General features: G+C 44.1%; 1 protein-coding gene across 1 annotated transcript; it reads right to left on the bottom strand.

Annotated features, from left to right (window-relative positions):
• Positions 1-968: 968 nt before the first annotated feature.
• Positions 969-23,133, bottom strand: nbr1b (NBR1 autophagy cargo receptor b). Its single transcript, XM_084571523.1, has 23 exons — positions 22,909-23,133; positions 19,685-19,747; positions 18,893-18,911; positions 18,784-18,806; positions 18,349-18,537; positions 18,051-18,128; positions 17,697-17,965; positions 16,919-17,044; positions 14,355-14,561; positions 14,045-14,204; positions 13,847-13,930; positions 13,525-13,710; positions 13,328-13,444; positions 12,540-12,615; positions 11,974-12,084; positions 10,714-10,890; positions 10,243-10,518; positions 7,623-7,830; positions 7,265-7,516; positions 7,042-7,121; positions 6,858-6,936; positions 6,629-6,722; positions 969-5,599 (listed from the first exon to the last, which is right to left on the bottom strand). The coding sequence occupies exons 1-23, from the start codon at positions 23,008-23,010 to the stop codon at positions 5,426-5,428; spliced, it is 3,150 nt and encodes a 1,049-aa protein (XP_084427649.1). The 5' UTR covers positions 23,011-23,133; the 3' UTR covers positions 969-5,425.
• Between the last annotated feature and the right edge of the window lie 632 nt (positions 23,134-23,765).

Below are 23,765 nucleotides of genomic sequence, written 5' to 3'. Positions count from 1 at the left end.
CGTCTTCTTTAAGTGTCCGCAGCACTTGGGGTCTGAAATGATTTCTGTCAAAATCACCCCCAACGTGCTGAGTTAAAAACACAGACAGGTTGTGCGCCACTGATCAGATTCAGTGATATTTTGGAGGTAAACTACGAGACCTTGACGCTGACCAGCCACAACATTAAATTCACTGACACAAGAAGTGAATAATATTGACCATCTTGTGACCTTTGGACCTGGCATTAGTGTGGATGTCACTTCAACACATACCAGCCACCTAGACCAGACCAGGCACCCCCCGCCCCATAGCCAGGGTCAAGGTTTTGATCTGGCCTCCAAATTCCCTAGATTCCAAACTGATCGAGTATCTGCGGGATGATCCACAGAGGCAACTCCCCTCAACCCATAGGACCAAAAGGGCCCCTACTAAGAACATCCTGGTCCCAGACACCACAGGACACCCTCAGAAGGCCAATGCCCTTTCGTTGAAGAGTTAGAACAGCTTTGGAGGAACTACACAATATTAGGAAGTCGGTCATAATGTTATGCCTGGTTGGTGTAAGCGGCATCCTCTCTCTGCTGGTGTAAAGTGTGCACAGGAAGTTGCATAAATATGGAAACAAATCAAATCAAAGTGAATACTGGGTCATCAGTAGGTCAGGTCAGGAGCCATAGGTGAAGTCATTTGCAGCTGGTCTATGAAGGGACGACTGTGTGACAAATTAACTGCTATTAAATAATTAAACGGCTCGTAACGTTTAATTAACATTAAATTCTATATCTGGGATTTGTGTGAATGCAAAGATACTGACACAGACAACTGATTGACTAACTGTTAAGGTTGGAGCTCAGCCCCTTTTCCCAGTCTGATACTATGCCGTGGATTTAGTGTGCCTATGGGAGTGTGGCTTTAACCTTTTCACGTAACTCTCTGCAGAAAATGCAAATGCTCATAAGCATAACCCCCAAAAAAGGCCGATGTCCAGTTGCATCTCTAACAGACATTTTTATTTGAATTTGCAGCAGTGGTGTTAGGTAACATACATAATTCATCGTAATCCTACAACAAGTGCCGTTTTTATTAAATTATTTCTTCAACTCCAAACCCAAATCCTTCAAGTTCTCTCATGTGCAAACGAAAAAAGACAACCTTAAATCAATCCGGTAACATTTCTTACCAAAAAACAAACAAACAAACAAAAGAAAAACACTAACACTTACACAGCAGAGCAGTTTCAACCACCACACAATAAGCCTAAAAGTACAACATACACAGCTCATTATTATATATATAATTTTTTTTTTTTTACATTTCCAAACAGCCTTCAAGCATTCAAAGCAAAAACACATTTTCAATTCTTAACTGCGACTAACCAAGTCAACAGAGGCTCTGTATATATTCATACGTCTGTGAAGGAAAAACAACACACATTTCACACCGTTAACACACATTCCAGTTAAAGAGTTCGGAATGACCTTACTTTATACACTCTTAATGCACCCTGCCAAAGGAAGTACACACCCTGGCGGAGTGTCGGCCGCGACACCCAAAGAAGCATAAAACAGCTAACAAAATGATATGAACACATATCACACTGAAAGGATTCAACTCAGCTTAAGACGTCTGAAGATGTGCCCTATTTAAGTGAACAGTCCCTTTAACAGGCCTTTAGTGTCGGCTCTTGGTCACGGAGAAACGCATGTCAAATGTTTTAACTTTTGCGGTGTTACCTTGCATCGTGAGCACCCTTTGAATAATGACAAACGTGTAGAAAAAGGATGTAAAAGAGGCACATTTTACTGCAGTGTTACAGTCGCTACTTTTTTAATAAGGAATCGCCAAAGTAGGACATGTGCTCAACACACCTCGGTTTAACTTGTTTTTTTAATAATGTTTCCGTAAAAATCTACAAACTCATGTGTTGAAGAACTTATGTGTTTCCATCTTTGCAAATGACTTGCTTCATGCTGAAACCCACTGTCTACCCACTGTGGTTGGTTTGTTTTATTAGACACTTTGCACCTGCCCACAAACAAACCAAACACACCAGACTTTGGATTCAGACCTTTCACATCTCCTTTTTACCTATGTAACTAAAACGAGTGTTCTATGTTGGATTCTGAGTGCTTCCAAAATGCAGGTGACCTATGGCTGAATACTGTGCCAGAGTGGTCACCAAAGCTGCTGCTGCTCTGCATACATGCTGCTCATGCTACACTTCCTGTGGAGACAACATTAAATGAATGTTTCTACGGCAGAATTGACCTAATGTGATCGCCAAATTGGGGCCACCCGGAAAAGCTAGGGACACTTGACATCAGAATAGGTATTGTCTGAGCCAGCTACCATGTTTGGGACAACAAAGACATTGTGCAATGTCAAGAGGATGTGTGCAAGAGGGGAAAGTCAATGGTATGAGGAAGATTTAATGCTGAATGAATGGTCCCGTTGCTAGTAGGCTTTTATGTGCAAATACTACAAATCCAAAGTAACACAGGGCTGAACTGAAGAAGGTTGTGACTGATAAACTTTATGACTCAACCAATCAGGCAATCTAATATACTCGTCCAAATTAGGGTCCGGCCAGTTGAAATGCACCTTCAAATGGGGTCACCTGGAAAAGCTAGGGACACTTCACATTTTAAGAACAGCAAGACTTTCAGAATACATATTGTCTGAGTCAGCTAACATGTTCAGGACAACAAAGACACTGTGCAATGTCAAGAAAATGTCAGCAAGAGGGGAAAGTCAATGGTAAGAGAAAGATTTAAAGCTGAATGAATGGTCCCTGTGTCTGGTAGTCTTTTAAGTGCAAATACTACAAATCCAAAGTAACATTGGGCAGAATTAAAGAAGGTTGTGTCTGATAAACTGTGTAATTCAACAAATCCAGCAATCTAATGAGATCGTCAAAATTAGGATCTGGCTAGGTGAAATGTATCTTCAAATGGGGCCACCCAGAAAAGACAGGGACACTTGACATTTAAAGAATAGCAAGACCTTCAGAATACATATTGTCTGAGCCAAATACCATGTTCTGTTCAGGACAACAAAGACATTGTGCAATGTCAAGAAGATGTCAGCAAGAGGGGAAAGTCAATGGTAAGAGGGAGATTTAAAGCTGAATGAATGGTCTCTGTGTCTGGTAGTCTTTTAAGTGCAAATACTACAAATCCAAATTAAATTTGGGGAGAATTGAAGAAGGTTGCGTCTGATAAACTGTGTAACTCAACCAATCGAGTGATCTAATGAGATCGTCAAAATTAGGATCTGGCTAGGTGAAATGTATCTTCAAATGGGGCCACTCAGAAAAGCTAGGGACACTTGACATTTAAAGAATAGCAAGACCTTCAGAATACATATTGTCTGAGCCAGCTACCATGTTCGGGACAACAAAGACACTGTGCAATGTCAAGAAGATGTCAGCAAGAGGGGAAAGTCAATGGTAAGAGGAAGATTTAAAGCTGAATGAATGGTCCCTGTGTCTGGTAGGCTTTTAAGTGCAAATACTACAAATCCAAAGCAACACTGGGCAGAATTGAAGAAGGCTGTGTCTGATAAACTGTGTAACTCAAGCAACTGAGCAATCTAATGTGATCATCAAAATTAGGATCTGGCTAGGTGAAATTCATCTTCAAATGGGGCCACCCAGAAAAGCCAGGGACACTTGACATTTAAAGAATAGCAAGACCTTCAGAATACATATTGTCTGAGCCAGCTACCATGTTCGGGACAACAAAGACATTGTGTAATGTCAAGAGGATGTGTGCAAGAGGGGGAAGTCAATAGTAAGAGGAAGATTCAATGCTGAATGAATGGTCCCTGTGTCTGGTAAGCTTTTAAGTGCAAATACTACAAATCCAAAGTAACCTAGAGGAATGTTTTGCAGTTTTCAGTGGTAACCTAATCATCTATTGCAGGCTGTCCATTCAGAATAGCAATAGACGGGTGAGATTACTTTAAAGCCTCCAGTGATTGACAAAAGTTATAAAACAAAAATAGTTTTAAGACAGACATCAGGCAAAATATACGATTCTTCAACCACAGCGGCTACAGATAATCAACTTTACACCAAGCTCCCAAGGATCATGATGTACTTTTTTTTTTTTTTTACCAGCATGAATGTGTAGCCTGTCAACCAAATGTGATTAAGGTTCATGAGGCAAAGTGGATGATCTCTTCTTGCGTTGGCAAATGTAATTCTTTGAGTAATGCAATATATTCAAATTGATTTGACTAAAACTAGCTGGTAAAAGAAAAAAAAAAACCCAAAAGGAATGTCTGTTTTTGAATAACACTGATTTAAATACCTGACAAATCAAGATTTCCTGCTTATTTGATTGCCACCCTGCCCACAATGAAAGTAGACATAATAAAAGTTACCTTTGTAAAGTCTCTAACTGGTTTCATCATCTTCAGGTTTAGCGAATAATTTCGCCCAATAAAATCTGAATCTGCTTAGTGTTTGGTGTAGCGTTGACTCAATTGACCTGAACCCACCTCGTAGTCCAGACGAGACTCAACAGGCATTGCCAATTTTTGCGAGAGAGACTGTCAGTGATTCCAAATGTCTCTTTCGAATCTTTTGAACAGAATGCGCAAACTCACCGCTAGCTTGGAAAGCTACTGTGACAGCCATTAGCTAACAAGCTACTGTAGTTCATCAACTACCCAGTACAGTCAAGGAACATCATTGGAGCGAGTCAGTTAAATGTAACCAGTGAGCACACGCAAATGTTGCGTTTAAAGCAAGAACATGAGCGTGATAAGTTGCTTGGTGTTTTGGCAAAAGCAGATGACAAATTCTCAGTGGAGTGTCAGTCTACGTCCGACTAACTTGTGTGCACAGTCCTATCATGTGGACATCCTAAGTGCAGATGTGACTACTTGATATCTCACTGCGTTGTATTTCCTTATCGTGCCACAAAAGGGAAAGAAGGTGCTAAATGTAGCATTATATATTTTTTTATATATTACGTTTACTTTTTGCCGCCAACACAACTTAAACTCGCGTCATTACGTTAAATTTGAGGTTTCACTACCCTTCTAAGCTTATACACTTTCAAAACAAAGAAACCAATGTGGTCTTAACTTTTTGAAATGCTACACATAGCTCCTTTTGATACCTAAAATGGATCTATCTTCCTCTCTTGGAGTGGTATGCAAGGAAACCTGGCACAATCAAGATCTACGCTGAGAGAAATACGACAAGACCGTGGGGGTTTAGATGGTCTAGTAAAGGATTCCAAAGAGTTTGGTAGAATGTTCCGTTATATGTCACAGAATGCGGCACTCCATCCAGTTGCAGAGGAGAGACGGACAGTCGGAGGAAGAAAAGGCAGACAAACACAAATGAATCTCTCTTCTCCAGTCTCCCTTTAACCTCCTTGTGTTTCATCTCCTTCTCCGTTTCTGTTCTTCCTCCACTTCTTCCTCCCTCCGTTAGTAGCGCGTGGAGTACCAGTCATTGTCGGTCATCTGAACAAGCTCGTTGACCACGTCCAGCAGGTTGTAGTTGTGCTTGTTCAGCAGCCGCTGGTTCAGCGGCCGGTCCCCGAATCCCATCTCCACCAACACGGCCATCATGGTCTCCTGTGTGGACGCGTCCACTGGAGGCTATATGGAAACAAAATCTGATCAGTCCAGGAAACCTACTACGTATTACTTATAAACCAATCGGGCATAACATTATGACCATGTTCCTAATATTGTGTAGGTCTCCCTTGAGCCTCCAAAACAGTTGGGACTTATCAGAGAATGAGGGTGCCCTGTGGAGTCTGGAAACATAAAGTTTTTGGTGGGGACCTTTGGGTCCTATGGGTTGAGGGGAGGGACCTCTGTGGATCATCCCACGGATGCTTGAGATACTTGGGGATGGCTGCTGCCATCAAGGAGTGTCATTGCTATGGGGTGGAGGTGCCTGGTCTGGTCTAGGTGGGTGCTACATGTCTAAATAACATCCACATGAATGAACACCAGGTCCAAAAGTTTCCCAGCAGAACATTGTATTGTCACAAGATGGTCAATGTTATTTACTTCTCCTGTCAGCGGTGATAATGTTGCATCTGATGGGTGTAGGTTTAAATATTGGGTATTTTTATCTGAAAACATTTCAAAAAGCAAGGAGTATCTTGTATTCAAGGACTAGATAAACTGCAGCGCACCATCGTAACACTGTTACTCTACTCTTCTGTAGAGAATGTTGCTTTATGGGTTGTTTGTTGCCTTATTGTGGCTAGCAAGTATTTTCAGTCCATATCAGAGAATTTGTCAATCAGTCCTGAAAGGGTTTGTACTTAAACCTGCAGGAGAAACATGTGTTTTTTTTATATTTGACATTTTTCACTTATGTTGGATAAGAGGAGACGCTGTACGTTCCCCCTTTTCAGACAAGTTCAGCTCAGAGTTCGGACTAACTTTAGCAGCTGTGTCTTGGTCTGTGGGATTTGGGTGGTATGTGCATACCCCAGCAACCACAGCATATGTGGTTATTCAAAGTGACAGTCACCAAACAACCTACAGATCTAAGTCCGCTTTTAGTCTTCCTTCCTGTGATTGATGTTCTATGATAGCATATCAGAAAAGTATGAACTTTGACTTGAATTGATATGATTGATATGCACATAAAACTGAGCGCTTGCTGACCTGTGTGGGGCCTTGGCCAGTGAACAAGGCCTTGTAGGCAGAGGCAGCTACTGACAAAGCTCCTTTAACCAAGCCACTGGTGATTCCTGGGTGCCTACAGAGAGGAGATGTTTGCAAAATCAGCATTGTAGCAATGACAAAATGTACATTTTTCAATGAAATGTCTCATAAGAGGCACTAAAGAACACACGCTTTTTTATTTTTTGTTTAACCTGAGTGTGTTTCTGACCTGGGGTCCTCAGGGGCATCCTCCTCTGCGTTCTCAGTAGCTTCAGTATCACCAGCATCAGTTTGTTCAGGACCAGAGGCTGTGAGATAACAAACAATCAGATTACGCCAGACTTCCTCTCAAATCGGTCGAGTTTTTTAAGAAACATTAGAAGTTACTGGCAGTGACACGGCAATGTGCTTACCCTCCTCGTTTTGGTACAGTTCAGAGCCCTCTGCTTCTTCACCGGAAGCATCGACGTCTGCTTCTCCACTGCTCTCTGGACTGTACAGTGTAAGAACATGTTAACAATTGTGTCACATTTTCAGTCGTTTAACCAGCGCAACAGCCAATAGGAATCCCAAAATGATCCCAAACATGATATATTTTGCTATTGCTGACCAGTTACGCAACTGCTGCTTACTGACCTTGGTGTGATGATGGCTTTAGGTGGTGCCACCACTTCAGGTGTCAGTGGCTCATCGTCTAGCGTCTGAGACGTACAGAGCATGTCGTTGGCGCTGCTGGTTCCCAGCAACTCCGCCCCTAGGGCTGCAGCAGCTTCTCCCGCCTCGTCCAGCTCTGGCTCTGCACTGGCACTACCCGCATGGTCAGAAGATGGGGTGTCTGGGTCTGTGGGGGTCTTGGCTGGGATGTCACCGGGCTGGGACAGAGCAGAGCTGCAACAGGACGAACAATGGGGATTGAAAAGGAAGGCAGTGGTGCATCTTTTAATGACAACACACAGTGCTTGCGTGGTTGCTCCAAAGACGCTGGGGCTCCTACCTGTACATGGACTCCCCCAGCGGCCGACTCGTGTCGAAGCAATCTGGGAGGATGATTATGTAATCCTCCGAGGAGGTGGAGGAGGAGCGGCTCCTCCCTTCTCTCTTCTCCCCTCCCTCTTTCCCCTTCGCCTCCTCTGGCTCCTTCTCTCGCTCCTCCGCCCCGGACTCCTCGCAGATGCTCTCTATGTGGGACTCTTCGACTTCACCTGGGGCGAGAAAACAAGCAGCGTTGGAGATGGCCGTTTAAAACAGGCCTAGCAAGTGTACGATTGACCGCTTCAGTACAATCAAACAACACAGGACTGGATGAACTGTGAGTCACTAAGACCAGTTCAATAACATGTTGGGAAAGAGGCTGAGGCTTGTTTACTGAGGGGGAGAGACGAGAGGGTCAACATCAGTTTCATGTTTGTGTTGGGTACAACGCTGGAGCTTGTTAGCCTAGCTAAACATAAAGACTGGAAGCAGAGGGGGGCAGCAATCCTGAGTCTGTCCATAGTCCAATAACTTATTGGCTATATATCTTGTTTATGACTGAAGAACTAGCTCTGCACTTTTATTATATTATTTTAGTAAAAAAGTAGCCACCTGGATTTCACTAAGCGTGCCTCCTATTGGATAATTACTACATGGGCGATCATCCTTCAGCTGACAACAAATTATTTAACCCCAACTGATGCAACGAGTAGCTTCCCATTTCTTAAACGACCATGTTGAAAGACACATCCTGTGGTCGTGGAAAAGATGTCAAATCACTGGCACGCATCAAGCAGAGAAAACATCCAAGGAGATTGAGGAAACTTCTAAAATTGGGTTAAGAACTGTCCAACGCATTATTAAAAACTGGAAGGATAGTGGAGAACCATCGCATCAGGGTAAGAAGAGAGGCAGATGAAGTGATGCACCCATCATGCCTAGTGTCTACTGTACAAGCCTGTGGGGGCAGTGCTATGATCTGGGGTTGCTGAAGTTGCTCAGGTCTAGGTTCAGCAACATTATGTGTCCAAAGAATGAGGTCAGCTGACTACCTGGATGTACTGAATGACCAGGTTATTCCATCAATGGATTTTTTTTTTTTCTCTGATGTTCACGGGCATATTAAAGATGACAATGCCAGGATTCATGGGGCTCAAATTGTGAAAGAGTGGTTCAGGGAGCATGAGACATCATTTTCACACATGGATTGGCCACCACAGAGTCCAGACCTTAACCCCATTGAGAATCTTTGGGATGTGCTGGAGAAGGCTTTGCGCAGTGGTCAGACTCTCCCATCATCAGTACAAGATCTTGGTGAAAAATGAGTGCAACACTGGATGGAAATAAATCTTGTGACACTGCAGAAGCTTATAGAAACAATGCTACAGCTAAAGCTAAAGGTGGTCCAATGAAATATTAACGTGTGTGACCTTCTTGTGACCCTCTCCCCATTCTGCTCCCCGTTCACACACACTAACCTGGGACTCTGATCCCCCCACCCCCACCACCCCACGGACTTATACTTCATCTGAGAGACCAATATTGTAATATACTGTATTATATATATTTATTGATTCACTTCATACCCTTTGCACCTGCCCAACTCAGGGGTCGCACCAGCCACTTTATGACCTATGGCATTAGCCTTAGTTTGTAGTTTGCAGCTTCTATTTTTATTCTATTTTTTTAGGTATGTATGCGTGTAGTATATATGTGTATATGTATATGGGTGTGTATATGTATGTATATATAGATACATAGATATATATATCTTATATTTTTACATTTCATATTTGTACATTTTGTGTTTAAGTTGCTGCACCGTAGGCCTTAGAGGAGTAATTTCAATCCTGTTATGTGTTGCACATGTCAGAATTGACAGTAAAGCTGACTTTGACTTGACTTTGACTGTCGTTCGTTTATTTAGTTCTAAGAAAAAATATCTGAATATTTTTTTGAGGATGGGACAAAGTCATCTAAATACATACATCAGTAAATACATGAATACGATCTATAGCCAAAACAACCTAAAGTCATTTCCAGAGGTCAATACAGCTGAGTCTCCAGCATTCCCCCAGATACCGTGGCATATCAGTTTCAGCCAGAATCAATACGATCGGCTGAAAGGACGAGTAGAGGTGGCCAAGTCATAGTCCATTTTTGTATCTTTAGTAAATACATAGTTACAGATTATTCCTCAATTTACAAAGGAGGACGAGGCAAAGGGTAAACAGCTACTGGCTGTGAGCACAGCTGCTAAAAGCTGTGAAAGGGATATGTTAGCTGTACCGTGGCTAACGTATGCTGCTTCCATTAACATTAGCCAAGAAAGCAATGTGACATTTAGTGCAATGCTTGGACATGACAACCCCCTGTATGCAGTCAGTGTTATTTTTATTGTGACACATGTGTAATATGTTTCATTGTGCCGGATTGATTGAGACTTAGAACAACCAAGGCCGGGTGTCCAATGTCGAATGTGTCTCAGCTAAAAATTTGGACTCGAACGCACAGCGAAGATTAATTATCCTCCGTACCAGAAGGTGGCAGTAGTCTGTAATCACAAAGAGTGTCACTGCCCTCACAATGCTCCAGTCAACAATCCAGAGACTTAGCTCAACAACGAAAATACTTGCTGTCACCTGTGGCTGTGTGCTCCTGCATTGTGGAGGCCCTGGGCAGAACGTGCAGCGGGGTCGGTGCCGAGCTGGGGCCGGGTACAGATGTCGGGGCCACGGACAGAGGAGCAGGCAGGGAGGCTTTCAGCGGGGAGGGGAGGGAAGCCTTGAGAGTGGCTGGCAGTTTCAGGGGGTTGTTTGAGCTGCCGGGGCTGCTGTCGGGACTCTCTTCTGTTTTCGGGGTTTTACTCTTCACGCAGGATAAAGAGGAGGAACCACCCTGAGCGGCCGGACGCACAACTGAAAGCAAACAGGAGGTAGCCCCAATGTTATATAACAACACGGGCAACTTTTTAAGAAACATTTAATGAGTGATATTTGCTCTGACGTGTGACCAATAATAGCCTTTACAAGCACAAGAACCAGTACGGAATAATTCAAGCATAGACTAGAAATGTAGTTGAAAGGACAGCTTCAGAGTCGCCTCCGACTAACCTTTACCTGTCCCTGGACGGGACCCTCTCAGAGGTGTGTGGTCGGGGGCCTCCTCCAGTGTCATTGAGCGAATCACAGTCTCACAAACAAACTGAGTCCCGCTGATGTCGTCCTCTCCTTCCTCCTGAGCTGGGACCCCACCACCTTCAGCTCCAGATCCTGCTGCATGTGGCACATCTGAGAACCAGGAACAGGAAGGTCAGCATTACGACGTACAGGTCAGATTTGTGAGATTCATCTTGTGCTTGTATTGAAATAGGTTCTCAGCGAGCTATGAGACGTTCAAAGAAAAAAGCTCTGACATTATAGTGTGTATTTGGGGGATTGTATTGGGCATTGAACATTTCAGTGTTTAAATGTCCAAGGACAATGCAGTAACTTTGCCTCATCTGTCAAAAATAAGATCGGGGCTGCTTTGAGTGACAGGTGGGTGCCGTATAAGGATGCTAGCCATCTGCCTGGGCATCACACACCTATCTCAGCCCACTTAGGCTCCATCTCCGTGAAAGCTTTTTGAATTAGCTTGGAGTGCGACGGGAGCCCGGCACTGCCAAGATGGCGACTGCCGGGGGCAAGCCGCATTGAGCTTCAAACTCTTCCAAAATCCAATGGGTGACGTCATTCGAACATTAAGAACAAAGTCTTTGAAGTGTACGGTATTTATTTATTTTTTTACCTAAATCCTGGACAAGAATCAAGTCTTTAGAGGACAGATCCAAGTCAGAAGCCAGAAGCTGTAACAGAAAATAATGTAATGTTTTGTTTAGGGGTGGGACTTTAACTTGTTAATTGCGATTAATTGCAATTAATTGCGATTAATTACAAAAAACTGAACGCAGTTACTTGCAGTTTGCATTCCAAACAATGCGGAACGTTTGTCAGTGCGAGATTTCCAGACATTAAAAGGGCTTGAGTTTACAAAATTTATGTCTGTGTCTATTATTTGATTCACTAAAATCCATTTAATTGTTATGCGATTAAAATGCGATTAATCAAGATTAATTAATTACAAAGCCTCTAATTAATTAGATTAATTTCTTTTAATCGAGTCCCACTCCCAGTTTTGTTACAAATCTAGATTCAGTAATAGGTGTTTTTGTCCCCAAGTAAATCTCTTTTGTCCTCAAGTCTCAAGTGAAGTTAAGTGTTCAGGCATTCGTCCAAATCTCAAGTCTACAGCTCTGACACACACGACTCCAGGTCTTATTCAGCAAAAAGCCATTAACTTTTTAAAAATGCATCAAGAGGAAACTCAGTTACCCATGATGCTATTGATGATCTCAGTCTCTTCTTGGATCAGACCCAATGATGGACTACCCTTGTACTGGAGGTGGCCATCTTGAGGCAGAGGGGACATGCAGGGAGTCATGTCTGGATGGGGGGGGGGGAGGGGGGAGGGGGGGATTAAGGAAAAGGACAAAAATAGGATGTTGCCAAGTGTCATTATCAATCAGGTTGCTAAAGTTATCACCAGGTTACAGTGATACAGATTAAAAGAGTGTAAATGAGTGTGGCATTTCATTGATCCACGGTCAGCATTTCAATCTCCTGTAACATCAGACGACGATCGTCAATACCAAACTAGCAGAACCAAGATCAGAACTGGAACACAGGCAATGAGTACCCACGAGACTGGGTATTTGAAGTAACCTTCTAAGTGTGAAGTGATCTACTTGATCATGCAAATTAAGAAATCATGGATCTGCTGCACATCCGATTTTCTGTGCTCCATGGAAACTCCTTATCCCCATATAATATGATCAAAACCAAATCTCGTGAGATCCAATCAGATCCCACCAAAAACCATTGGAAACAACTCTTCTTACCAGCAGGGGTGTTGTTTGGGACGCTCTCCAACTCTTGGACAATGTTGATGTCCAACAGCTCAAAAGACAGGAGATCCTGACAGACAACAGAAGGTTTGAGAAGCAGATAACCCTTATTTTTTTTACCCAAACCAAGTTTTTTTTTTTTTATTGGTCATTTAACCTGTAGGTGTAAAATACTATATATATGTATTATTCAGATTGGAGGACTGACTTACTGGCTTTGACTCAGAACACAAGGCCATTATGCACACACACTGGAAAGTAACTTGTCACTCAATTACGCCCTAGAGCAGGGGTGTCAAACATACCAAAACCAGCCCGCCAGAAGGTCCAATCTGGTCCCAATTTGTCTACTAAGAGTTGTGGACATAACACAACACTGATACCCAAAACTAAACTGTAGATGGCAGCATTTTCACAATGTACTTGTACTTCTTTGCACCAAAACAATGGGAAACATTTGGAGTTGTTGTTATTTATAGGTTATTATGCTATTGTGATCTAAATGGGTTGTATGTGGCCACCGAACTAAAATGAATTTGACAACCCTGCCCTAAAGCATACTTTGCTTTACTGCCTATTGCCCTTTACTTTGCCATTGGACCATTTACAAACAGAAACAATGCAGATTTAAGGCACTTCAGCATGGGCTTCGCTTTCCAGACCTGAAGCTGCTTTTGTTGGATGTGTCAGTCAGTGTGGGTGTACATCGGCACGGGGGAAAAAAAACATTTGGATAGAAGTGCAGCAGTGAGTGGAAGCAGAATCTTTTAAGATGATATCACCTGTGCAGTGAGTAGGTCTACAGAGGGGATGTAGTATTCTTCTTGGTCCACTGACATTAAAGGTTGCTCCCTAGCTGTTGTGCAGGTTTTTCCATCCTTTGAAACTGGGTTCTTTCCCTGTAGACGATCGTCAAATGTTTAATTTAAACACATACATAAAGTTTGCATGTACGTGTCTGTCAAATCAGATTTTCTACCTGCGGTGTGACACAGGGCGACACGAGTATTCCATCAGCCATCATGGGTGCCGGGGCCAGAGGGTCGACCACGATGCTGCACCACACTCTCGGTCCGAACTGCTCACCGGCGTGTGCCAGACGCCAGTGGGAGGTGTAGGAGCCCTCCACGGTGGGAGCGCACAGTGCGACGCTCACTATCCCAACCTGCACACGCATACACAAAGTGGAAAAAGAAAGCGAAAATGTGCTGACTGCGTCCATTTGTCTTTCGTTTTGAAGTGGGATCAAATTCGGGGTGCTTTTTCCAGTGGTGAGTGAAACAGAAATCGTCTCATCTTACCTGTCCTGGCTGTAGGAAGGGAACGGACACTTCCCTCCAGCGGTCCCCAGATCCCACTGCCAGGTTTCCCCACATGAACTTCAGCTGCAGGAAACACAAAACATGCTCACCCAGAAGTAGTTTACTGAACTACACACCGCCCTGTACTATCTTATAGTTACCCTGACAGTAGAAGCTCAAAATGCTTGGTGAATTTACCTTAGTATCAGCGCTCCAGCTGATTGTTCCAGTGTTCCTCATCTTCCAGTACTTGATAAACTTGGTCCCAGGGCGCAGTCGGGTTCCATCAGGGAGGTTCTCGTCCAGAAACGTGGCCGTCATGGCTGGAACCACCAGAGGACAGGGGCGCTTTGGGCGTCTGGTCAAGAAAAGTAGAAATAAAATCCTGTTATCCTGCTTTTATCTTGCGTTACGCTAACAATGTTCAGACTATTTTCAGGTTTTTCCATTTTCTATCAATATTTGAAACGTGCCCACGTGTTTAGGACGTGTCTCGTTAGCAACTCACTCAGGGCTGTTGTGCTGGGTGGCACGAGGCTGCAGCAGAACGGGGGAGGAGCTTCCGTCTCTGTGGGAGGAGCTCCACTGTATGCCCCGCCTCTCCATCCTCAGCTGTTTCCGGATCTCTTTGACCTCAGCCTTCAGCAGGCGCTTCTCCGCTTTTAGACGCTGCTTCTCTGCCTTCCGGAAACTGCGATCGCCTCGCCTGTAGAACCTGAACACCAATGGGCAGAGATGAAGATGGCAACATGGAGATGGCAACAAAATCTGGGAACTCGGTAATAGGACAATTCTGACCCTTCATGTCAAAATCTCATAATAAAGATCTAAGCTACCCTTAAATTCATTTAATATTTTATTCTAAAGTAAAGAAATATAGAAAATACCAAACTTGGACACACTCCACAGGAAAGGACAGAGCCGTCTGTACTTCCTGAGAAGGCTGGGGCCCTTCAACATCTGCAAAAAACTGCTGCGGATGTTTTACCAGTCTGTGGTGGCCAGCGTCCTCTTCTACGCTGTGGTTTGCTGGGGAGGAAGCAGCAAGAAGAGGGACGCTGCTCGACTGGACAGACTGGTGAGGCGGGCTGGCTCAGTGGTGGGCACAGAGCTGGACATCTCCGGTGACAGTGGCAGAGAGAAGGACCCTGGACAAACTGCTGTCCATACTGGACAACGCCCACCACCCTCTGCACAACACCTTCATCAGGCAGAGGAGTGTGTTCAGCGGCAGGCTGCTGTCTCAATCCTGCTCCACCAACAGACTGAAGAACTCTCTCGTCCCCCTGGCCATCAGACTGTACAACAGCTCTCAGTGATGGCAGGAGGCACAATAGACGATGGACAAATCTTTTTGCACTACTTACTGGACACTCTGTCATTGCCATGTCTGTCTACCTCTGCTACATGTGGTGACTGTGACTTTCATTCATTTATTCATTTCATTCATCTGTTTACAGCCTTATTTAATTGCACACAGTCCTCCCCATTTGTAATTCTCATATTTATAAAAAAAATAAAAAATAAAAACCTTCTACCTCTACTGGTCACTTTATTTTTTTAACAGGTCACTTTATATTTTTAACATAGTTTATAGTTGTATAAAACATTTTATTTGTAGTTACTTTCTGTTTTTTATATAGTTTTTGTATTGTATGTTCAATGTATGTTACTGCTACTGGATGCTTGAATTTCCCTCGGGATCAATAAAGTATCTACCTATCTATCTATCTATCTATCTATCTATCTATCTATCTACTCAAATTAGCATGCTAACCTGCTACCGCCGGCCCATTCTGTCTTGTATTACCACTTTGTGCCTCAAGGGGTAACATCAACGTGTATTTTTATCTCACAGTTTATGATTTGGAGCCATCTAGGGTTTGTATTTAGCCTCGTACAGACCCTTGCCCTCTTGCAACGCCCCTTGCTTGCTTGTACAACACTGAGTAATCCAAGGTCACGAATGAAAGAAAGACAGGCTAAGCTAAGCAAAAACAGTAGTAGTGTTTAGGATCTAACACAGTCACATCCAATTTTGCAAAATTCCAGCCCAGCTGTTAGGTGGTAGTTGCTAGTTTTATTCATAATCATTCTTTAGGCTGCTTCTACAATGATTAAACTCATAGCACGTAACGCTTTCCGGGACATGATTTTTGACTTGGTTTCGGTTTGTCTATTTAGCAGAAAGACTGGAGGTCCTTTCTAGAGAAAGGTGTTTCCCACATTTATATAATTTTACATATCTCTCCTTTAAAATCAGAGGTGGAAAGTAACGAAATACATTTACTCACGTTACTGTATTGAGTAGTTTTTTTGTGTATTTTGTATTTTTCAAGTAGTTTTTAAAATCGGTAATTTAAATTTTACTTGATTACGTTTTGAGTGAAGTATTGTATTTCGCTACATTACAAATCTCATCCGTTACTGAGTAAAAAAAAAAAACGTTGACTAACGAAAACCGAAAAAAAAAATCGCGCCCGGAACCACGTAGTGAGTGACATATGGTCAGCATGTAGGCTACCACTACCAAGCGCCAAGTCTTTCTGTAGGAGATTGAGAACGAGATGGAGGTGGATCAGAAGAGCGACGACGGTTCAGAGACAGTTTGATTGACAGTTGATTATTTGAAAAAGTTTTATGGGATGGTCAGAACTAAAATTGCACATTATCCCTTTCTAAGGGTCTTACATGTCATGTGTGACATGTGTTATGTTGTCATTACATGTGTATACATTTGTATAGATTTTTATACATTTGTATAGATTGTTCTTTAATTAAAAACTAAACAGTTTTGGATGTATGACCCCTTGTCCTATTTTCACTACATGGGAGAGATCCCCCGCCCCGTTCTACAGGTTTTTTTTTTAAATGTAACTAAGTAACTTTTACTTAAAATACATTTTAAATTAGCTACTTATTACTTTTACTTGAGTAATTTTTCAGATGGGTAATTTCATTTGTACTTGAGTAATATTTCATCCAAGTATAGGTACTTTTACTTGAGTACGATATTTTAGTACTTTTTCCACCTCTGTTTAAAATATTGGTAAGAACGCAGAGGTGTCTTACCTGCTGTGATCTGGGGCTGGTGATCCGTGCTCCGGGATGGACAGAGGAGTCCTGGCTCTCACCAGGTTGTGACTGGGATCATGAGAGAAGCTGCACGGCTCGCACAGAGTGCAGGACGTACACACACTGAAGACGCAGGGAAAAGAGAAAGGATAGTCAGAGACTTACAGTTTCACTTTCCAAAGGGGTGGAAAATCCCTGAGAACCCTTCCGGACACAAACCACTGGCATCTTCTTTTGTTAATGGTATTATGGATTTTCCCGTAGCTCCTTACTACTGCTGCAGCTCATGTTCTGTTGCTCTCGCACCATCTTTCTTCGCCATGATATCTGGTTTCTTAGTTGCTCAGGCAATTCTTTACCACATGTGGTGTCCACAGGGTTTCATGAAACGTTGTTCATTCAATTAGTCTTCATGGTGTAATAACTTGTGTTGCAGTGTACATAGGAGTCTGTATATTTTATTCCAGATAACCCAACCTGTTTGGCTCGTTTTTCAGTTTTGGACCAGGAAGGAGAATGTGCGCTATTAAAGAGATTGTATCTCTGGTTTCGATGCAAAACTTTTGATCTGGTTCATTGAACTGTCCATCGTGAGTCCAAAGGTTAGCAAAGTGCAACAAACAGTTACGTTATTTTTCACAATCGGGAATGTGCTTAGCCTAGCTTAGCATAAAGACAGTTTTCATGTACCTAGCTCTGTCTGATGGCTCAAACAAAGGCAGCAACATTTCATATACATCCACAGCCTGATCCATAGCCTTCAAACAACGCTTACCTGCACTGGTAGCCTCCTCCGGTGGTCTGCCCCCTGCAGGACGAGCAGGGAGGAGTGGAAGAGGATGGAGCTCCAGGCAGGGTGGAGGAGGACACCTCAGGGACCTGCTGGGCGTCAGCTCCCCCCACCGCTTCGGCTCTACCTCCCCCCATGCCCCCTGCTCCCCCTGCTCCTGCTCCTCCTCCGCCCAGGGGCTTGTGGATGCAGCACTGTCCAGAGAACTCCCGGCAGATCTTCTCCACCGCCTCGCGGACCACCTGGTCCTTAAACTGGAGGGACAGTTGGTGTCTTAGCAATCGGTCGGACAGTTGCTCCAGCAGAAAACCCAACTCGCCGTCAGGTTGTTCTTCTTACCTTCTCCATGTACGAGGTGAACCAGGCAGGGGGAGTCTTGTCCTCTTCTTTGGTCCCTTTCACTTCCTTCAAGATAACCTGATCAACAGACGAGAGTATTCATTCAGCAATCAGGAAGCAGGAAAGCTCAAATGGACCGTCATGCACTCTGAGGAATATTTATCATCAACTACATTCAATTTGTAATAAAATTATGGATACTACATGGAAGTGCCCAGGCTCAGCTCTGCCCACAGAACCGACACAGTCAACATAAAGCAGGAGAATGCTTCTAAACACTAGCATTACGCTTTCTTACCATGCCCTGTTCTGGCACGGCGGCCTGAACCTTGCGGCTAACCACCTGAGCCAGGGCTGGGCAGTGCTGGGGGGGTCTGAAGCCCCTCTTTGGCTCTGTTCCGCTGGCCTTGGTGGTGGGGACCCTGGCCGGCTGTCCTCGGGTCTCGTACACGTTCATGTGGAGCCGGTTCCCTTGCCTCGCTGCGCTCTGGAAAGGAAGCAGAACCGGTTGTCAATGTCAGAAGGTTAGGATTTAATTATGATGCTCCCCGGAGGTTCTCGTGCGGAGGAACAGGGAGGAGACCCAGCACAAAAATAGGTACATATAACGGCATGCACTCCACTTTTGCAAAGCCTGGATTGAAGTAGTTGAAATGGATGAACCTCTTAAAACTGGCTTTGCCATTTACACCATTAGCACGGTCATATATTCAAGCAGAATAGATCAGCTTACCTTCAAAGCCTCCTCGTATTCCACTGGAATAAAAGCAGAACCAGAATTAACATGGGTTTAACATGACGCCAACATGGCATTAACGGATTTTTGGTTTACGTTGACTTACCTTGGCTGTTAATGGACACCTAAAGGGACGACAGGATAAGGTTATGATGGGAATACAGTATAAGGTAAATTCACACTCATTTTTGCCAGAATTAAAGGGCCACTCCACCATTTTTACACAGTTCACACAGTTCTGTCTGCTCAGAAATTTGAAATCAGGCTGCAGGTTAGCCACCAAAATTTAGCTTTTAAAACAGAACGTTTGTGTTAAGAATTGAGGGTGTGGAGCATGTTCTTAACACAGATAGTGGGCCTGATAGCGCCATTGGGTCCTCTGTGGATCAGGCTTGTTCCAGCGCATCCCACTTAAATTAAATTGAGTTGTTCCTAAACTGTTTTTGTGTGTGTGCCTGTGTCAGGATGCATCCTCCTGGGGATGGCTGCTGGCATCAAGGAGTGTCATTGCTATGGGCTGGGGGTGCCTGGTCTGGTCTTGGTGGGTGGTACATGTCTAAGTAACATCCATACGAATGCCAGGTCCAAAAGTTTCCCAGCAGAGCATTGTACTGTCGCAAGATGGTCGATGTTATTCACTTATCCTGTCAGTGGTTTTAATGTTTGATGTTCTTCAATGAGGTTGCCCGATTGCAATTTGAAACCAAAACAAACAGGAATCAAATGCATGCAATGCAACTTTGGTTCTGACTTTCTTGTGGAAAAAGGTCCTCTGTTGCAACTGGTCATTTGCAAGCTATGCATAAGGCCAGAGCTCAGTTGGTGGGGTGCACCTTTAAAATAATAAAATGCGCAAAACTCTGCAAATAACACCAGAAGGCAAACAGCCATCTCTCACCTCTTCATTCTCTTCATCAAAATACGTAAGCTGGAGGCTGCAGAGGCCGAAGGAACGCTTCACCTGTAACAAACAAAAATAAAAAAGTCACAGAGGGACGTTGTGAGGACACAGGGTGATGGGCCAGCTGTCCTTTACAGATGAGAGAACAAATTCAGACCTGCAACATCCATTTCAATTAGAGTGATCTCTGTGACTCAGACACTGAGATGTGTGTGTGTGTGGCTGAGCGTGGAGGAGGTGGGCGGGTGTGGCGGTGTTCGGTTTGGGCTGCTCATGTTTCAGTTGCCAAGGGACCGAGAGTTTGCCTCCGTCTCCGTGTGTCCGGGCATCAAAAATGTCACCTCTGAGCCGACTCGATGGCTCGTCCCCGTCACTGGGCAGAAGGCTCCCTTCACATTCCCGCTGGCTCTTCGCCCGCCCAAAGCCGGGACGCGCTACCCCTCTGCGGGCTCTCTGCGTTCACTTCATTGTGCTTCCAAACACAAGCCGATAAGAGCTCGTGCCGTATGCGTTCTTCAGCGGTTCTCATCGGATGAAAAACACATAACACTAAACCCTGTACGCTGGACCCACTTGCATCCCTCTCGACGACGAAACAACAGCTGTGACTCAGCAGCACTCAGACAAATGAACTCTTTCGGGCTGCTCTGGCCGAGAGAGATTTACCATAAAAATCAAAAAGCGCATGGCTGCGAGCCTGTATTTCACCTTCTCTTTATAGACATACGGCCTTTTCATCGCAGCTGATTTATAGACTTCTGGACAGGGCTCCAGACTAGGAGTTCACAGTCACTCATAGCACCTTTCCACCAAAGTGAATCAAGTGCTTGTTCTGGCCTGGTGCTAGTGGCAGTTCACAGTGGGTTTGACTTCTAATAACTGATTTCCCTGGGCTAGAGAGCCATCATAGAGCTATTATTATCAATGTATACGTTCACAGTCATCTCTGTTTTACTGTCTCCGTTTGAGAATAATCTGAATCTTTAAGTTTAATGCCTGTATTTCAATAGTTGCCAGTGGAGAGAGAAAATTGTTGTTAAACTGCCTATTTGGTTTCAAAATGTCTTTCCGGGCCGGTGATATTCAGCTAACAGTTGGGTGACAGCTCAGCCACGGTCCAGCTGCCTGAAATGTGACTTGCATTATCCCCGGTGACTCATCGCCCATGTGGCTCGGAACGGCAGCCACCGAGACAGATGCAAGTCTGATTCTGTTGCCCACATTCACACTGCTGCACACGGGCCTTAATCTCAAGTCGCTGAGCCTTTTGCTGACTGTACACATGTCGAGATACCATCACGGGGCGCGTGGTATGCATAACAAATGATTTAATGACTGAAAGAAGGAGGGGGGGAATAAAAGAGTCCACAAACAATGCTGTTATGTGCTGTGCTGGTAGTTCATGTAGAGTGTTGCCTGGGTCATGGCGGTTTTCTAAAAGAAAGAAACATGTTTATGTTTCCAAAGAATCGGGCATCACTGACGCTTTTTCATGTAAATGCTGTAATATGAGTCCTCCTCTTCCACAGAAGGGGACGTGTAGCAAGACATAATTTCAATAAATTATAAAAAAAATTAAAAAAAAAAAGAAACGCAGTGGTATCGGATAGGAACCAATACTTAAAGACACAGCCTAAACCTAAGCACTAAGCAGCTGGTATAAAACAACAACATGCGCCAGCTGACCAATCAGAGCGGAGTGGACTCTTTCGAAAGGAGGGGCCTTAAAGGGACAGTAGTCAAAACGGAGCGTTTCGGACACAAGGTGAATACAATAGCTGCAGCAATGCATATAACGAGTAATATAATGTGTTTTTAGAGCACTAAAGTATGTAAAGATAATCTACTTGACCACCCGAGAATATATATGTATTAAAAATGAACCCGTAATTGAACATAATATGGCCTCTTTAAGATCTCTCTGTGCTTGTTTTGCGTCCATTTTGGTCCTTTTGAATGAAGTTTCAATTGACGCACACACTACAAAGACAACAGCCAAGTCGCAGGTATGTTTTGCACCACTACGGGAGGAAATAACAACGCATACCAGCAGGCGGCACTACTCCGTACTCACCATCCAACATTGGGAAACTAGAAGAGCAAGGTCAGTGGATATGCAAAGTGCGGGACAGGGCGGGCCCCTTTTGAATCTTTTCAATCAGTTTGTTTACGGTTGTTTTTCATTCCAAATGGTCACGTCATTGTGAAAACACTTGCCTGCCGGCATGTTCGCGTGAGATGACGATGAAAATTTGGACGCAGCCCTCAGTGGGTGCCCTCTAAGAGTTTGGTTATTTGCATGGTTTGCCACTTCCCCTCTCCGCCGTGGGTTTGCCAAGCTGAGCAGCCAGTGGCTATGTCGCCGATTCGACGTGCTCAAGCGCCCGAAAAGCCTCTGACAAAGTGTCAGAGCGGGACACGCGTCCAGTGTTGTTTATACCCCCGCACTGTTGAACATTACACATGCTGATTTGCATCAATAACAAAGGAAAACAGAAGCAGATCAGGACAAAAAAAAACACCCGTCATAGTGTCCTGAAGACTAAAGTCAAACACTTAGTTTAGTCTGACCTGAAGAGAAAAACTTAAAAAATATATATATTAAATTTAATATAGTATTTATGCACAAAAGACAAACAAATTCACTGAGCAGCTGAACTCAGCCGACCTGTTGTGTTATTTTCTTACACCAATTATCATAACACAATTATCCGTCGATGACAAATCAATTAATGATCTGGTCTGTTGCCAAAGCAGCCGGTCATCTATGCACAGACCTCATTCATTTGTGTGCCATGTGATTTTTGCAGTGTTTTCATTTCTAAGGCCTACACACACACACACACATACACACACACACACACACACACACACACGCACACAAACAGGTCTGTTTCATAATGGATTCCATCTACCTGACTGTCACTGCGCAAGATTTGCAAAAACCTCCTTTCATACCAGCAATGCTGAGCTGGTAAACAGTGTTTCCATGACGACAAACACTATAATAATCCAGTGAGGACCTGTGGTGTGTGCACTGCCCGTCCTCTGTGGTGTGCTGCAAACCTGACGGACTATTTCAGATGGGCAATCGTGCACCCTTTGTAACACAGCCCTTGCATCTGTAGTGTTAATCGAGTGTGTGTGTGTGAGGCTGCTTGGACCGACTGTGTGCGGTGGTGCCTTCATGAGCAGGCCCGGTGATTATCCCCCTGTCTTACCATGGCCTCCATCGACTCCCAGCTCTTGGTCTCGGATCCCGACAGGAGGAAATTCTTGGAATTTCCCCTGAAATTCACCTTCAGGTTGATGTAGAAGTCCATGGCGTCGCCTGTCTGCGCCTTAACGCATATTACAGTGAGCGTTTTCCCGGGTCGACGACGGCTATTTGGGTTAATCTCGCCAATTCAGTCCACTGGTGCCTTATCCGACGGAGGGATGAGGCGTTATTGTGTGTTTACATCAGCGCCCTGGACACGCCCACTCTGCACCATGTGTCCGGAAGAGCTTCTTCTTCTCCTTCTTGGTGCTGGATTATCAGGGAGGCTGGATACAGAGCTGCCATCTAGCAATCTCTAGGGTTTCTACAGTTTTTGTGTTGGATGTGTTGTAGCGACACCGATCAGGCATAACATTATGACCACCATCCTGCTATTGTGTTGGTCCCCATGTGGTGTCTGCCCTATGGGTTGAGGGGAGGAGCTTCTGTGGATCAGGCCTGTTCCAGTGCATCCCACATATACTTGATGAGTTTGAGATCTAGGGAATTTGGAGGCCAGGTCAACACCTTTTTAATGTTTTTTTTTTTTTAGTTGTTCCTAAATTGTTTTTGTGTGTGTTCCTGTGTCAGGCTGCATCCTGCTGGGGATGGCTGCTGCCATCAGGGAGTGTCATTGCTATGGGGTGGGGGTGCCTGGTCTGGTCTAGGGGGGTGCTACATGTCTAAGTAACAGAACATTGAAAAAGAAAAAGAACATTGTATTGTCACAAGATGGTCAATTTAGATTAGTTATTTACTTCTCTCTCAGTAATTTTAATTATTTGATAATAATGACCCATTGGACACGACCAATAGATG

The sequence above is a fragment of the Chelon labrosus genome (assembly GCF_963514085.1).
Source record: "Chelon labrosus genome assembly, chromosome: 21".
Taxonomy (NCBI): Eukaryota; Metazoa; Chordata; class Actinopteri; order Mugiliformes; family Mugilidae; genus Chelon; species Chelon labrosus.
This window is presented reverse-complemented; position numbering and strand designations above follow the sequence as displayed.